The sequence below is a fragment of the Trifolium pratense genome, linkage group LG3 (genome assembly GCF_020283565.1).
Source record: "Trifolium pratense cultivar HEN17-A07 linkage group LG3, ARS_RC_1.1, whole genome shotgun sequence".
Classification (NCBI taxonomy): Eukaryota; Viridiplantae; Streptophyta; class Magnoliopsida; order Fabales; family Fabaceae; genus Trifolium; species Trifolium pratense.
The window spans coordinates 1,367,917-1,383,712 of record NC_060061.1 but is presented as its reverse complement, the minus strand read 5'-3'; the positions used below and the strand labels follow the sequence as shown (position 1 = coordinate 1,383,712).

The 15,796-nt window shown below is 33.3% G+C and overlaps 3 protein-coding genes, 1 non-coding gene and 1 pseudogene across 7 annotated transcripts; 3 read left to right on the top strand and 2 right to left on the bottom strand.

The window, feature by feature from the left end:
* The first annotated feature begins 2,016 nt into the window (after positions 1 to 2,016).
* Positions 2,017 to 6,071, top strand: LOC123918256 (annotated as a pseudogene).
* On the top strand, positions 5,358 to 8,173 carry LOC123918254 (receptor-like cytoplasmic kinase 176). The gene is made up of 6 exons (XM_045970260.1): positions 5,358 to 5,495; positions 6,317 to 6,642; positions 6,874 to 7,009; positions 7,121 to 7,263; positions 7,359 to 7,482; positions 7,624 to 8,173. The coding sequence occupies exons 1-6, from the start codon at positions 5,438 to 5,440 to the stop codon at positions 8,058 to 8,060; spliced, it is 1,224 nt and encodes a 407-aa protein (XP_045826216.1). The 5' UTR covers positions 5,358 to 5,437; the 3' UTR covers positions 8,061 to 8,173.
* Positions 8,174 to 9,174: 1,001 nt separating this feature from the next.
* TRNAK-UUU lies at positions 9,175 to 9,246 on the top strand. The gene has a single exon. It is a non-coding gene; the product is annotated as a tRNA-Lys (tRNA).
* A 1,023-nt stretch (positions 9,247 to 10,269) lies between these two features.
* Positions 10,270 to 12,921, bottom strand: LOC123913377 (probable LRR receptor-like serine/threonine-protein kinase At1g53440; the record flags this gene model as incomplete). Its single annotated transcript, XM_045964094.1, has 6 exons — positions 10,270 to 10,749; positions 11,445 to 11,503; positions 11,657 to 11,742; positions 12,091 to 12,325; positions 12,412 to 12,622; positions 12,784 to 12,921. Coding segments are annotated over 4 exons (591 nt in total), but the record flags the coding sequence as incomplete, so codon positions are not given.
* LOC123918253 lies at positions 12,920 to 15,629 on the bottom strand. 4 transcript variants are annotated; one of them, XM_045970257.1, is made up of 10 exons: positions 15,345 to 15,627; positions 15,169 to 15,244; positions 14,715 to 14,762; positions 14,506 to 14,610; positions 14,225 to 14,264; positions 14,083 to 14,136; positions 13,890 to 13,997; positions 13,758 to 13,817; positions 13,464 to 13,526; positions 12,920 to 13,232 (listed from the first exon to the last, which is right to left on the bottom strand). In XM_045970257.1, the coding sequence occupies exons 2-7, from the start codon at positions 15,211 to 15,213 to the stop codon at positions 13,993 to 13,995; spliced, it is 297 nt and encodes a 98-aa protein (XP_045826213.1). In that variant the 5' UTR covers positions 15,214 to 15,244; positions 15,345 to 15,627; the 3' UTR covers positions 12,920 to 13,232; positions 13,464 to 13,526; positions 13,758 to 13,817; positions 13,890 to 13,992. The 4 variants fall into 4 exon arrangements, with proteins under 4 accessions (XP_045826213.1, XP_045826214.1, XP_045826215.1 ...); XM_045970258.1 differs by having other exon boundaries at positions 13,910 to 13,997; XM_045970259.1 differs by having other exon boundaries at positions 14,844 to 15,244; positions 15,345 to 15,625.
* Between the last annotated feature and the right edge of the window lie 167 nt (positions 15,630 to 15,796).

Sequence of the window (15,796 nt, the reverse complement as noted above, 5' to 3'; positions counted from 1 at the left end):
TGTTTTATTTTGAATCAGGATTACTATTTTGACATTAACCTTATACTTTATAGAAAGAAATCAATTACCTGACTGAGACAGCTTCATCATCCTGATCTTGTGAAAAATTGGTTACTTAGAGAATGACCACCAGATATTAGTGTATGAGTTTTTGATCAAGGGAAGTTTGGATAATCATTTGTTTGAAGTGGCTTAATTAAGATAAGATAGTATTGGAATAAAAAACACACATAATTATGGGTCCAATATATACCCACATTGTTATCCTACCATGTTAATTAATTAAAAACATACATAATTATTTTATCAATTTTATATAAGAAAGGTCGTTTAAAAAACAAATCAATTTTATAAAGGCAAACTTTTGTTGTGTTGTGTGTCTTTCTTTCCTTGAACTTGATTATAAAACAACAAATTAAATATCAAACCATATACATTGGGTGGAACCACCCCCTGAAAATTGGATCAAAATTTAATTGTGATGGGGCTTACAAGAAGACTGTGAATCTTGTTGGTGTGGCGGCTTACTATGGAACTCAAATGGTTGTTGGATTTAGGGATTTATTCAAATGATTCGTATTGTGATGCCCTATATGCCGAAAGAGGCAAGAATGGACCGAGTTGGCACAAAGACATGGAGTCATTCATCTCATCGTACAAAGTGATTCCAAGTTACTCATTGATCTGGTAACACGGAATTGCAAGCTCAACGAGACGAGTCCCATTTTAATCCAGCATATCCAGGACATTATCAACCTAAATTGGCAAATTCAGTTTAAGCACACACCAATAGACAACATAAGTGTGGATTATTGTAAAAAAAAAATTAAAAAAAAAAAAACACGAGTGTGGATTGACTAGCAATCATAGTCTTACTTAAAGCTCTTTTGGTGTTATGACTTTAGAGACTCCTCCAAAGAGCTGCAAAATATTATTCTTAATGACATTTTCCAAGATTGCATGCCTAAAAACTTGCACATAGAATTGTAGTTTGTTTTTCTTTCTTGGACTTTGTGCTTTCATGTACCAAAAATAAATAAAATAGCAACCAAGACAACCCTGATTTAGTTTTATCGATCCTTCAATGATCTAACAAAGAACTTGAATCAAAAACACCATTTACACACCACATACTACTTTTTTTTTGGTACAGCACCACATACTACTTTATTATCTATAACAATATATAAAAAGATACGTGAGTTTAGGCTGGATTTTTTATATTGTCCAAATTACCTTTCATTTTAAATTCAAATTTTAAATCTATAACAATATATAAAAATGATATGTGAGTTTGGGCTGGATTTTTTATATTGTCCAAATTACCCTTCATTTTAAATTCAAATAACACAATAGTTCTTTTTTATTAAGGTCTTCCAACTATCACAATTCTTGCAGAAATTTAAATAAGGTACATTTTTTAATTGCAAAACTTTATTATCTATAACAATATATAAGAATGATAGGTGAGTTTGGGCTGAATTTTTTATATTGTCCAAATTACCCTTCATTTTAAATTCAAATAACACAATGGTTCTTTCTTATTAAGGTCTTCCAACTATCACAATTCTTGCAGAAATTTAAATAAGGTACATTTTTTAATTGCAAAACTTTATTAATCTCTGATTTTTAATTTCATAACATAAGAGTTTTTTTTTTTTGACATAAGTTAAACACAGACAGGCGCGGCGCGCTTGTCTGGCCCGCTAATTATAATAAGTACAATGAGTGCTAAGATGGACCACTATTTAAAACTATTAAAAATTACGTGGATTATTGACAATACTTTTTAGAAGTAAAAATTTATAACTTCTCATTTTTACGATTAAATATTGACACGATTGATGTTGGTTCAACATGAATTACATATTTATTTTTTATTATTTTAATCGAACTGATATCAATTAAGTCATTATTTCAATCGTAAATATTAATTTATACTTCCGGTCAACTTGAAATTTTAAATACTTTTTAAAGTATTAATCCAATAGACCACTTATAAAAATAAAATAAGAAAATCATGTTATGTTATATTTTAAAGTCATTTTTGTCTAAGATACAAGTGACAAGTGTTCTCTTCTGGTTTCGCTGAAAATTGGTTCTATCTATCACTCATGTTCATGGCTTGCTGCTTTAGTGCAAAGGTCAAAGCTGAGAGTCCTACACATAATGGTATGTATCATAAATTTTATTCAATTTTTCCCTTTCATTTTTTAACTTTCTTACTTGATCAACTTAACTTGTTTGATGGAGTATAATCTGTTTAAAAATTGTGAGGTGCTAATCAAAGATCCCCTCACTGTCTTCAATTCAATCATACTTTATATACATTAAATTTGTTAAGAATAAATTTCGCATGTTGGTTTGGTATACTCAGCCATGACAATGGTGTTAAAATAAATTTAATTCATCATGCAGTTTTCGAACTCGACAATTGTGATCTCGTGTAACGGTTGGTTTTATAGATGAATATATGGTAGATAGAGAAAGAGTGAGGGAAAAATATTACTCAAGAATGTTAGAAACTTTCCTTTAATTTACATGATTGATTGCTATAGTCAATAATGTCACTGTACCTTTTCAGTTTCCTTCCGTTGTGTTTGTTGAGTATTGCTCATAGGCACAGAAAGCGTGCAAGGGGCGACGGGGTAGCCGAGTGAACAGAGTGAGTGTGGCGACCTGCCCCGCCCCTTCCCCTTTGCCTTTGTCCCAAAGTAACGTTAGTTAGGCCCAACTGTTTTGCTGTAGGGGAGCGATTGGGGGGTGTCTGCGGTATTCTTGTAATCAGAACCGTATATTTATATATGTGGCTTGTGACACTGAAAACCCTACAGCAGCTTTGTAGTCACATAGGCACAATTTGCGGTTATTTCTCTTTTGTTACCGGTTGTCTTGCCGATCTAAAAGTGTTGGTTGGCGCCTCTATTTTCCATATAAAAGTATCAATGTAAAAGAGAACTGTATAACTTGAACAATAGGATGAATGTTATCAAAATTATTGGTAGAAAAACTGTTGCGAGAATAAGGCCGGCCTAAGAAGTTAATTCGTGTTTTTGTTCTGAGATAAACAGGTTTGAATGAAGAGGATGTTTTGAGTGGTTTAAGCAAAAAGGGATGCTGTTCCTCTATGACTGACAGTGAGATACTTGAATCCAATAACTTGGAAGTGTTTTACATTCAATGAGGTAAAAACGGCTACAAGGAACTTTCGTCCAAGTGGTCTAGTCGTTAAAAGTGGGTTTGGTTATGTATATAAGGGGTGGATCGATGAAAACACACTAGCCCCTACTAAACTAGGAACTGGTTCCGTCGTTGCTGTGAAGACGGTTAACCAAGAAAACAACCAGCTGGGACAAAGTGAATGGTTGGTGAGTCTCATTTAATTTCATTTTGGAGTTAGGAAAATATCAAACTAGTTTATGAAACTTGTTTTTTGTAGCAAAATAGATTGTGACAGATGAAAATTTTGATATTCACTGTAATAGGACTAAACTAATTTACCCTGTACTTTATAGACAAAAATCAATTACCTAGGACAGCTGCATCATCCTAATCTTGTGAAATTGATCGGTTACTGCTTAGAAGATAACTACCGGATTTTGGTATACGAATTTTTTACCAAGGGAAGTTTGGACAATCATTTGTTTCGAAGTATGTTACTAATTTTCCTCCTGCTATCATTTCCTAGTTAGTATCTTAAACTCTTAAAAACTCCTCTCTACTAATATTTATGGTGTAGGGGTTTCTAACTTTGAGCCGCTCTCTTGGAAAATCCGAATGAAGATAGCTCTTGATGCTGCTAAGGGTCTTGCATTTCTTCATAGTAACGAAGTTGAAATGATACATGGAGCCTTCAAAACTTCTAAGATCATGATTGATTGGGTAAGTGATCAATTACATATTGATCTTACTAGTTTGGAGATGAGAAAATACTAATTCGACTTCATTTGTAAAATTCCTTTTTGTTGACTACAGAACTATAATGCGAAACTATCCGATTTTGGGTTGGAAAAATATGGATCAGAAGATGAAAGGTTCGAATCGGGAAAGGCGTATACACCGATTTACGCAGCACCTGAGTTTATAGCCACGGGTATCTCAATCTTGTTCAAGCCGAAAAGAAACTTTAAAATGTTTATTACAACTTGCAACAACAGAAAATTAAAAACCTACAATTTTACGCCTAACCTTTTTTCGCATTGTTTTTTGTAAAGGTGATCTAATTAAAAAGAGTGATGTATATAGTTTTGGAGTTGTTCTCCTGGAAATTATGTCGGGCAAACGTCCATTGGATAAAAACAGGCCATTTGTGGAACATAATTTAGTTGCATGGGCAAAACCATTACTCGTCGACAAACGCAAAATCTCTCGAGCCATGGACGCTCGTATAGAAGGCCAATATTCGTCGCTTGAAGCAATGAAAGTAGGTCACATTGTAATTCAATGTCTGTCTGAAAGACCAAAATATAGACCAAACATAGATGAGGTAGTGAGATCATTGGAACAAGTTCAGGATTCCAATGACACAATTAGTGGAGTTGGGTGCTCTTAATCTCAACATATAGGAAACACCACATAAATGAAATGCTATACAAGTATCTTCAATGGAAGTATCTAAGAGGGTTCAATAGGAAATAGGTTGCATATAGTTTTTGAAGTAGCTTAATCAATATATTGCACATCATAACAATAACATAAATCATAATCATAGTAGCATGTGATGATCAATTAATCATAGATCCTCTTAAGATGGTATCAGAACCTCCTCCACGATCCGCTGGGCCGTCTGCTATTAGGTTTCTGATTGGGTCATCCATCGTTCATATTCGTACCTCCAGCCCAATAGCGCTGGGCGCGAGGGGTGTGTTAAGAAATCTCATATCGGTTGCAAAATGGTCTGAATATGTGTAATAAAGTAGAGACAATCGTCACCTTACAAGCTGATTTTGTAAGGTTGAGTTAGGTTCAACTCTCAATTCTAAAATACTAAAATGCACTAATACATGAGAGACAAAAATACATATTTCATTCTTGTTGTGCCCTCTTCTTTCTTTTTTCAACTTGATCTTAAAAAACAACCAATTAAAGTAGCAGCCAGAACAAACCTGTTCTCGATGGTCTAACAAAGAAATTTCAAAGAATCCCACAAATATGACCTCATTCACACCACATACTTTTCAACATAATTTATAATATTATACACAACAATAGTGGTGTTGAATTTACAGTTATGTCCTTTGGTGACACCAAACCAAACCTTTTATGTGTGGAAAAAATCATTGTTTTCACACTATATTGCTTTTCTTCTCTTTCAAGACCTTGCTTGCTTATGCAAACTTCTCTCTATCAAATATTGAAAATTCTACTTCTAGTTACTCTCTTCTGGTTTCACTGAAAGAGTCCATCACCAACAGTTCTGTGTTGTTGAATTAGTTCTATGATGATGGGTTGCTGCTTTAGTGCAAAGGTCAAAGCTGAGAGTCCTACACATAATGGTATCTTAATATTATTTTTTCTTTTTTTAACTTTCTTTCTTGATCAACTTGTATCTGAACTTTGTTTGCTTAATTAGAGATTGTTTGGATTTGAGTTCTGATTCTTCTAATGATTCAATATGTGTTTTTTTTTTGAATAAATTTTGCTGCTTGGTATGGAAGAAAAATAAAATAATTAATGAATGGCTTAAACACAAAAAATTAAAAGACTAGCTTCAAAATAATTATATGTGATGAGTTATGTTGTGTTTAGTAGTGAAGATATGAAAGTATAACAAAAGTAAATATCAAAATGGGACAAAACTATATTGGTCAGGTGCGATCATATCAACACTAATGCATCAGATGCCATCAAAACCCTGCGGTTAAGACATTCTCAAAAAAAAAAAAAAAAACTATATTGGTTTGGTTGAGGAAGATTTGTTTAGAAATTCTTAGGGGGTAATCAAAGATCCTCTCTAACTTGTGTTTATAAAATTAAGTTTGGAAAATTTAATCCGTGCAGTTCTTGAACTCAGCGATCATGATCTCATAAGTGTTGGTTTTATAGGTGAAAGGTAGAGAAAGAGTGAGAGAGAAAAAAAATCAATAATACAGAAATTTATCTTCAAGAAAATGTAAGAAATTTTCCTTTTAATTAATACACTTCTGAGAAATAGGATATAATGTAATGTATGTAATGCTATTGTACCTTATTTTCTTCTACTGCATTGGCCTCAATTTACTATATAGAATTAGTGTTATTGAAATTATTGGTGGCAATTTGCTTACCATTACATGGCCTAAGAAGTTAATTATGTTTTTCTTTATGAGATTAACAGGTTTGAATTCAAAGGTTGGTGGAAGAGAAGAGGATGTTTCGAGCGGTTTAAGCAGAAAGGCATCTTCTCCACATTTGCTTTTAACTTCTAGGACTGAGGGTGAGATATTGCAATCCATCAATTTGAAGTCTTTCACAATCAATGAAATAAGAACCGCGACAAGGAACTTTCGTCCAGATAGTATGGTCGGTGAAGGTGGATTTGGTTCCGTATTTAAGGGTTGGATCGATGAGCACACACTAGCCCCTACTAAACCAGGTACTGGTTTTGTCATTGCTGTCAAGAGGCTTAACCAAGAAAGCAGTCAGGGGCATATTGAATGGTTGGTGAGTGTCATTTTAGGCTCAATAGTTTAGAATTTCGTTTCATTTTAAAGTTAGGAAAATATGAAATTCATTTAGGACATTTTGTAGTATTTAAACATAAGTTGCAATTCGTTACCTTGAGTTTGAATAATGGAAAATCGTTGCAGTCACTCTACAGTCGAAGACATAGGCACAATTTGCGCTTTTTATATATGTTATCTTTTGAACCAACACTAACCTTATACTTTATAGACAGAAATCAATTACCTTGGACAGCTTCGTCATCCTAATCTTGTGAAATTGGTTGGTTACTGCTTAGAAGATGACTACCGGATTTTGGTATATGAATTTGTGACAAAAGGAAGTTTGGATAATCATTTGTTTAGAAGTATGTTATTAATTTTGTCGCCTATTTTATATTTTTTTTTCAAGTTTTTCTTTAGTAGTTAATATAGTAAACCTCTCAAAATCTCATTTCTACCTAATGTTTATGGAGTAGGAGCTTCTTACTTTCAGCCACTCTCTTGGAAAATCCGAATGAAGATAGCTCTTGATTCTGCTAAGGGACTTGCATTTCTTCACAGTGATGAAGTCGAAGTGATATATCGAGACTTCAAAACTTCTAATATCTTGATTGATTCTGTAAGTGAATTATCCCAACAATCTTACTTGCCTGGTTGATTAAAGAGATTACTAATTAGACTTGCTTTGTAAAATTCCTTTTTGTCGACAAATAGGACTATAATGCAAAACTCTCCGATTTTGGGATGGCAAAAGATGGACCGGAAGGTGGTAAGAGCCATGTCTCTACAAGGGTAATGGGCACCCCTGGTTATGCAGCACCTGAGTATCTAGCAACAGGTATCTCAACCTTTTTCAAGACAGTATCATCAAGTTATTTTTGCATACTACTTACATTTTTTATCATAGGTTTAAATATATTTTTCGTCCTCGCAATCGCAAATATATCCTAACCTTTTTTCCATTGTCTTTTTTGTGAAGGTCACCTGACCAAAAAGAGCGATGTATACAGTTTTGGAGTCGTTCTTTTAGAAATTATGTCAGGCAAACGTGTATTGGATAAAAACAGGCCAACTAAGGAGCATAATTTAGTTGAATGGGCGAAACCTTTACTTATCAGTAAACGCAAAATATTTCAAGTCATGGATGCTCGTATTGAAGGTCAATACTCGACGCGTGAAGCAATGAAAGTAGCTCAGATTGCAATGCAATGTATGTCGGTAGAACAAAAATATAGACCAAACATTGATGAGGTGGTGAGATCATTGGAACAACTTCAGGATCTCAATGACAAAACAAATGGTATTAGTTCAAGCAGCAGCGGTTTAGATCAGCTTGGAAAAAGTGTCGATGAATCACTAACCGGAGAAGGTAGTTCTAATATAAGTTCATCTGCTTCTCCTCTTCGATCTTCATAAGTAGAAGAAGAAATTTTTGGACATATTACATATACCTCTGACATTATACATATATAACTATACATTATGTTAAAGAATATATATATAGATATTGTGCTTCCTATATTTATGAATATGATCCTATGGCATGTATAGTTGCTGACTTGATGTATAGATTTTCATGCCAAAATGTTAGTAACAAAAGTTTTGTTTTCCAATTCCAACATCTCTTTCTCATAAGGCTCTATCATTCTATGAATGTGAAAGAGAGTACAATAGAAAATGCACAAGTATGGATGGTGAGTTATATGTAAAAGTAGTTTAAAATGTTACAATGTTGAGTGTATATTTAGATTGGTGATGGATTACTTTGAGCATTTGCGCTCTGATTTTGTTGAAACTTCAAAATGTAGTTATTGTACCGTGGTTTTGTCAAATTCATTGGCGAAAACATATACCTTAAATGCGATACAGTATCATACTTTTCCATGTAATAAATGTATGCATACTCGTACTAAAGTAATATATTTAATCTCTTTGCTTTAATAACCTATGTCAATTAGGTGCAGATTACTATACACATTTACTCTTTTTTGTCAAAAAGAAAAAAAATTATCCTTCTATGCTTAAAGAAAAGTTTATTGGAATTCATTTAAGAAATTAATCTCTTCCAAAATGTAATCATCGTTCAAGTATCAAACTCCGAGTTAAATGATTAAGAAATCTAATTATTTATCATTTATGTCAATGTTCATTACTCCTTTTGAAGCTAATTGCAAAGGATACTGTGATACACTGCATGCAATTGAACATTTGAACATGGCCTGGTCTTATGGGAACTAACTCACTGAACATTGTAATTGAAAATGTTAGTGGATATATGTAAAACAAAATTATTAAGTAGTCTAGTGGCTAAATATTCACCTCTTTGAAGTAAATAAACGAAGAATCTCAGGTTCAAACTTTAGTCTCTATGTGTTCACAGGAATGTATAACACTAAGTAAATATTAAAAAGTAGCTATAAAAAATGCATATGTCCATATATGTATGTTATGTCTTTCAATTTACAGATGAAATTGATTTGAGTGATGCTTCATGGAATAATAATGTTTTAGTATATTTAATTTCGAACCAGCCGTCTTAGCTCAGTGGTAGAGCGCGTGGCTTTTAACCACGTGGTCGTGGGTTCGATCCCCACAGACGGCGAAAATATTTTTTTTCTCTTGATTTCAGCCTTTTTGCATCTTATCTATATCTTAACTAGATGGATGCCCGTGCGTTGCACGGGTTTTGCGGAACACCCAGTATATATCAATCATGGTTGTAAACAATGAAAGGGGGCAAACATAAGCATCTATATGTCAATCATGGTTGATATGAGTCAAGAGAGTTAGTCATAAGCATATGGATATTAAGTTAAAGCATGCAAAATACGGTAGTTAAGATAAAGTATAGAAAAATAATATGGGATCATGTTAATTCTTTGATCGAGGAAGAGGCAAGTAGATGAACCAAGGCCACAATGAAGACCTCTCTAGAGATAGGATACTTAACCTCCTCACTCCATCTATATACTTATACTTTAAGCATCTCTATTAAACTCATTGTTTTATTAAACTCATTGTTTTAGCGATTATCTTAAAAATTTAGAACATGTTATTAAAGCCTAATATTTAAGTGTTTGGTAAAAATTGATAATTTTTCCGAGATTTAAGTGCTGGTTTTATCTTTTGTAAAAAAAAAGTGCTATTTTTATCTACATGATAGCAAATCATTCCATCTTTTTTCTTAAATTAACTTCACCATGACGCTTATCAATCCATGTTGCTGTAAATATGACATTGTTTAAAACATAAAGTTTAAAACTGTCTTTGCCCAATGATCCTGTTCCACGTGTCTGCCTGCAAGATTTTGTTCATGTGATGCTTGTATCATTATGTAGGAGTATGTATCATCATATGCTAGATTGACATTCATGAATTGTATATGCATTAGGTTTCTTGGAAATTGATGCACAAAGTCAACTATGATATTATGTCACTACTTACTTCACTTCCTTCACAATGTCAACTATCACGTGATGTAATGATTGTTCTTCCAAAATTCTTATTGGCTGCATATTCTTCTACATCCATTGGGGCTCAATTTTCTGGTTAATGCATCACACATCATATCCATTCAACATTACTATCAAAATAAAATATGACACTACTATCAAAAGTCACATAATAAAGAAGAGCAAAAGCCATATTGCAAAAGTTTAACCAAGTACATAGCTTAAGCATTCAACGTTACTATGAAAATAAAACATGACACTCCAATCAAAATTCACATAATAAACCATGAATTCATACATGTGAATCAAAGAAAACAACACAACTCGAACAATTCAAATCATGGTGTGACTGCAAAGAATTGTGCCGCGACCACAGAAGGAACAAACTTTCCATCTATCATTTGCTGCACCAAAGTAGTTTGCATGGAAAAATCAGCAGCAACCTTAACATAAATAACCTGGTTGTCAAGGGGTTTGGTGGCTATAAATTTAACCGGCATCCCTTCAACCAATCTACGTGTTCTACAAAAATCAACCCATCCACCATTGTAGGCATTCATAGTAGCAGTGTCCACTAACATCAGGTTCACTAACATCAGATGATACACTCGCTCTCGAAATGAACTCTGACAAAACTCACGCCATGGAAGAGTCTGTTTTGCACACGAAAACAAAATTAATCAAATGCATAGTGTCATAAAAGATGATTAGTATAAGGTTCAGAAAAAAGAAACGTGTATATATATACACACACTAACACTTAGTCCTTAGTATAAGCAAGCTTTTAATGCTCTAATGACACTTAGTCCAACTTGATAAAAGTCATAAAGCTTGGAAAGTGTTGAGTAATAAAGTTGGACTCTAATTCATAATATATACACCATGGAGAAACACCTCTAAATAAGCAAACTTAATAAGCTAACATTTTTGCTTTCTAAAATGAAGTATTGTTATACCTGAATAAATAAGCTAAAAAATTATCAGTTATCACTGATTCTTTCACCTTGAGTGCTCACTTTCACAATCAAAGAGAGTTTTTGAACACAATCAAAGCTATGTACCTTACCAATTGTCACTAAAGTAAGGAATTCAAAGACTGGAAATATTTTTTTCTATCTAAATGAAACTAAAAGTGATTAAAAGTATCAACCTATAAGTGATCTACTTATATGGTGATAGAGGAATCACAAAAACATTATCCACAAACCCAAACAAACTTGACAGCATACACAATACAATTCATTCTATTCATATTTTTATGTGTATATATTTTGAATAAGAAATTGAAACTGCACAAATATTTAAACAATGAGTTCAGAAAAATAATAAATAAAAAAATTCATATTACCTAGAGAGGTCAAGGAATATAAATGCAATTGTTTTTGGATAGAGTTTAGAGCACAAAATCTGCATAGATTATTGTAAAAATTTCAGTAATAATTGTAATGTATCATTGAAAATTTTGATTTCAACATATTCATGATCTTAATTTTGGTTTATCTTGACATTGCAACATTGTTCAATCTACAAAACAAAACAGTTAAAGAGTTAAGAAATCACCTTCTTGTGCTGCTTTCTGTACATGGCAGTCCATGTGAGCTTTGAAGGCTTCAAAGGGTTGTGGAAATACCTTTTGCATTTAACCTCTGATAAGAACATTTAACACCTTTGTGTCAGTGATTTCAAAAGGTAAAATGAACCAACTTCTACGATATATGTACATGATTATAGCTGCAAGAAATACACGGATTGTGATTAATATTGCAAGCATGGTTATAAATTGCAGTTGCATTGCAATCTTTGAAATTGCAGACAAATGCAGTTGAAGAGGCCGCAATTACAGTCACAATGTGTTTGCCAAAACTTTCAAAACCTTTACATTTGTGGCCACAATTGTGGTTGTGAGCCGCAATTTAAAACCATGAGTGCAAGCCAACTAATGATAAACCAAGTCTACGATTCAAAACTTTATAATATGGTGGCATAATACTAACATTGTCCCTGCTATTCGCGTGATATGAGTATTTTCTTCTTCATCAAGCTTGACTAAACCGAAATCAAAGATCTTTGCATTCAGATTCTTATCAAGTAAGACATTGGTCGCCTTAATATCCCTGTGAACTATTTTCAACCTTGATTCTTCATGAAGATAAGCTAAACCTCTTGCTATCCTGACACATATCTTCATTCTCGTGCTCCAGTCCAAGTTCAACTTCTGTTCCGGTTTACCTAGAAGAAAAAATTTCTTTTAAAGTTTGATTTTAACTTAACAGGAACATATAGACACAACCATAAGTAGTTCATAAAGCACTTACCGAAAAGAGCGCGAGCAAGACTATTGTTCTCCATGTACTCATATACAAGCAGCAATTGGTTTCCTTCAATGCAACATCCATAAAGCTTCACAAGATTCAGATGCTGCAAAGACGATATCATACCTATTTCATTAACGAATTCACGGTTTCCTTGCTTTGATTTGGAAGAGAGCTGTTTAACAGCAATGACAGCACCATCTGACAGTAAACCCTGCAAATAAGCAATGCCTTTAGTTAGTATCATGTTTCCATATATATATATATATATATATATATATATATATATATAATAATAATAATAATAATTGAGGAAAACCTTTCAAAACTATATATTTCTCGAGTAAATTTAACATACAGTTTATCGAAATTTACCTTGTAAACAGGACCAAATCCTCCTTCGCCTATCTTACTTTCTAGATCAAAGTTATTAGTAGCAGCTTTAATTTGTCTCAAACTATAATAACCTGTTTTTAATTCTAAGAGTTCTGCAATAAGATAAATGTGGTCAAATCAACAAAAAAAAAAACATTTATCAGTACAACAGACATTGAACACATTGCGATTGTAGCAAACACAACAAAGGTATTTAAGTAAAGAAATGCATCAATCTAACATTCTTCCTGAAAATCACTACGAATAAATCTGACGCCTCTTCCTAGGTAGATCTTTGTCGATATAGGAAGAGATGCCAGTTTTAGGACATGAATCAACTCTATATATGACTTATATTGTTATATGCGGTGATATGCAGCCCGGTACTTGCAATTGCCGAATAATACAATGAGAGAAAAAGACATTTCCTCGCCTTCAAGTCTTAGTCCCTGAAAATACGAAAATCTTCAGATTTAACAATCATTGGGCTGTGTATAGTATAACATGTTAAAATTGAAAACAATTTAAAGTGAAATAGAAAGGAGTAATCACTATCCCATCTAACAGTTCCTTTCCAATTTTCATCAGTGGCAAATCCAACAATCTATCAAACTCCACAGTCAAAAAAGAAAAAGAAAAAGCTAAATATCGATCTATATCTACAGGCCATTTATTCATACCAGTCAACCCGCCAACAAATAAGTCCGAGTCAGCAATGGCCGCACAGGCATCAGCGCATTATCCTGAATGACAATAAGAAAACGTCAAACCAATGAAATTAAAGCTAAGATCAATTTATGAAATATTAGGAAAATAAATTGGAATTTATGCTTATAGCAATTTACACATACCAGTGGAACAAAATGAACTTGCCATATTGCATATTCTATGTGAAAATCATATGCAGGGATCATATGCAATGTGACAAGCATGTTTTTGAAAACTCTACGAAGAAGCATGAAGTTACCACTTACCAAAAGCATATTGGTCCTTTTGTCCCTCCTTCGAAATCCATGGTGAGTAAAATAAGCAGCCTGTAGTGTTCGATCTAAATAAATATTCATTTCATGACAGAGTAAAAAACTCATTGCATAATTAACACCTACCTGGAAGGGAAAAAGTATACCTAGCAGTCCAAATTTCCATAATAGCCTCAAAGAAGCTTCACCAGAACTATAAGCTAGCATATAATCTATTTCCACCAAGAGCCTACCCTAAAATATTGAAGAAAATCAATTTTGTCAGGCTCTAGCAGAAATTCTAATTTGAGAGAAAATGAAGATCAAAATTAAATACTACCTGTTGCAGCTGCAGCAGTAAGAGTTATAAGATCACCCGGTGTTTGAATATCAACTGCAAACGACGGTAGAAGCGACACGGTCAAAAGCAATAATTAAAACTGAATCAAAACTACCCTCAAATCAAATTTCATGTTACTCACTCTTTTCCCATGGTGGATTCAAGAAATCACATATCAAAACCTACACAAAAAAAAAATAAAACGAAAAACAGTATGAAAGAGAGATGAAATATGGCTAATTGTTATGATCATTATTACTATTAGATAAAATCCCTTGATAACTCTATACAGTCCATTATGGGATAAAGTTCCCTGATAATCTTACAACCAATAATACAAGACTCTCATGGTTAAATTATATTGCTAGTTAATAGTAACAATACATGATAATGAATGAATTTTAAATTAGTAAAAGACAATACCTTAGGCAGCAATATGGTTAACTTGTTGGGGAAAAGGCTAATAATTTGCTTCATAAGTTCAGAGGGGATTTTGCTTCCATGATCAGACTGTCTAGTAGGCTTCTCCTAAACAATAAAGGGAAAGTATTATTAGATTAGTGATCAATATTTATTAATGAAGGAACCAACCAAACCAACAAAATTTATCTAATTTTTTTAAATAATATTACCAGAGTTATGAGTGATGTTGACTCCCCATGATTTCTATCAGGTTGGATCTGAAAACATAAAATACAGTTAGAGTCAATAACTTTTCTAAAATCATAGCAAAATACAATGATCAAATATATATATAGTACCTCCATCCATTTCTCCTTGTCCATCTCAGTTGTGTGTTAAGCAATTACCACAAGATTATGTGTTAACTTTTCAACTAAATCTTTTAAAACATGACATTCTCCAACAACAGCCTTCTCTATGTCTTTTAACAAACAAACCCCACAAAACATAAATCATTAAAAATCAAAGCTTTAACTTTGTTTTGCACAAAATTCATATGAGGTTTGATTAATCTGAACCAATTGATAAAAATTCAATTTTATCACTGGAATGCATTCTGCAAAAATTAAAATAAAATAAAAAACGAAAAACAGTATGAAAGAGAGATGAGATTATTCTAGGTACCTGATTGACATCCAAAGATCCAATTTCAGGGAAGATTTCAAACATGCAAGATCAAAATTTGAGGAATTGAACCCACCTGAGAGGAAGAAGAAATGAAGAAATCAAAATCAGTGAGAAGTAATGCAAGTAGCTTATGAAATCGGTGAGAACAAAAAAGAATGAAATCGAAAGATTACCATAGAGGCTTTTGAAATCGGAAGAATGAAATCGGCGAGGATGCTTCACTGAGTGAGAGGCGCGGAGGAATAGAGGCGGCGGACAATTTCGAGTGATTTGTAGGTGTGATGGTGGTGGATGTGGCGGTGAAGGACGAGATGGTGTGGTGGCTCGCCGGAGTATGGGATTCGCGATAGCCAGCCGCCGGAATCCGGGGATGACGCGGTGGTGTTCTTGCTGTTCTTCATGAAGAGGAGAGAGAGAGAGAGCGTATCAGAGAGAGAAAGAAAGTTGAGAAATGAAAAAGTTTTGAGAAAAACTTAGTTTACTTGCTTCACTTTGCTTCACTTAGTTTACTTGCTGCCATCTTGTGTTTAGTGGAGCTCTTTAATTGGTGCAAGGAAAGGTCCAATATAATTGATACAGACTACCATATGTTGGCAAGATACAATTGGACAATTTGCATTGTTGG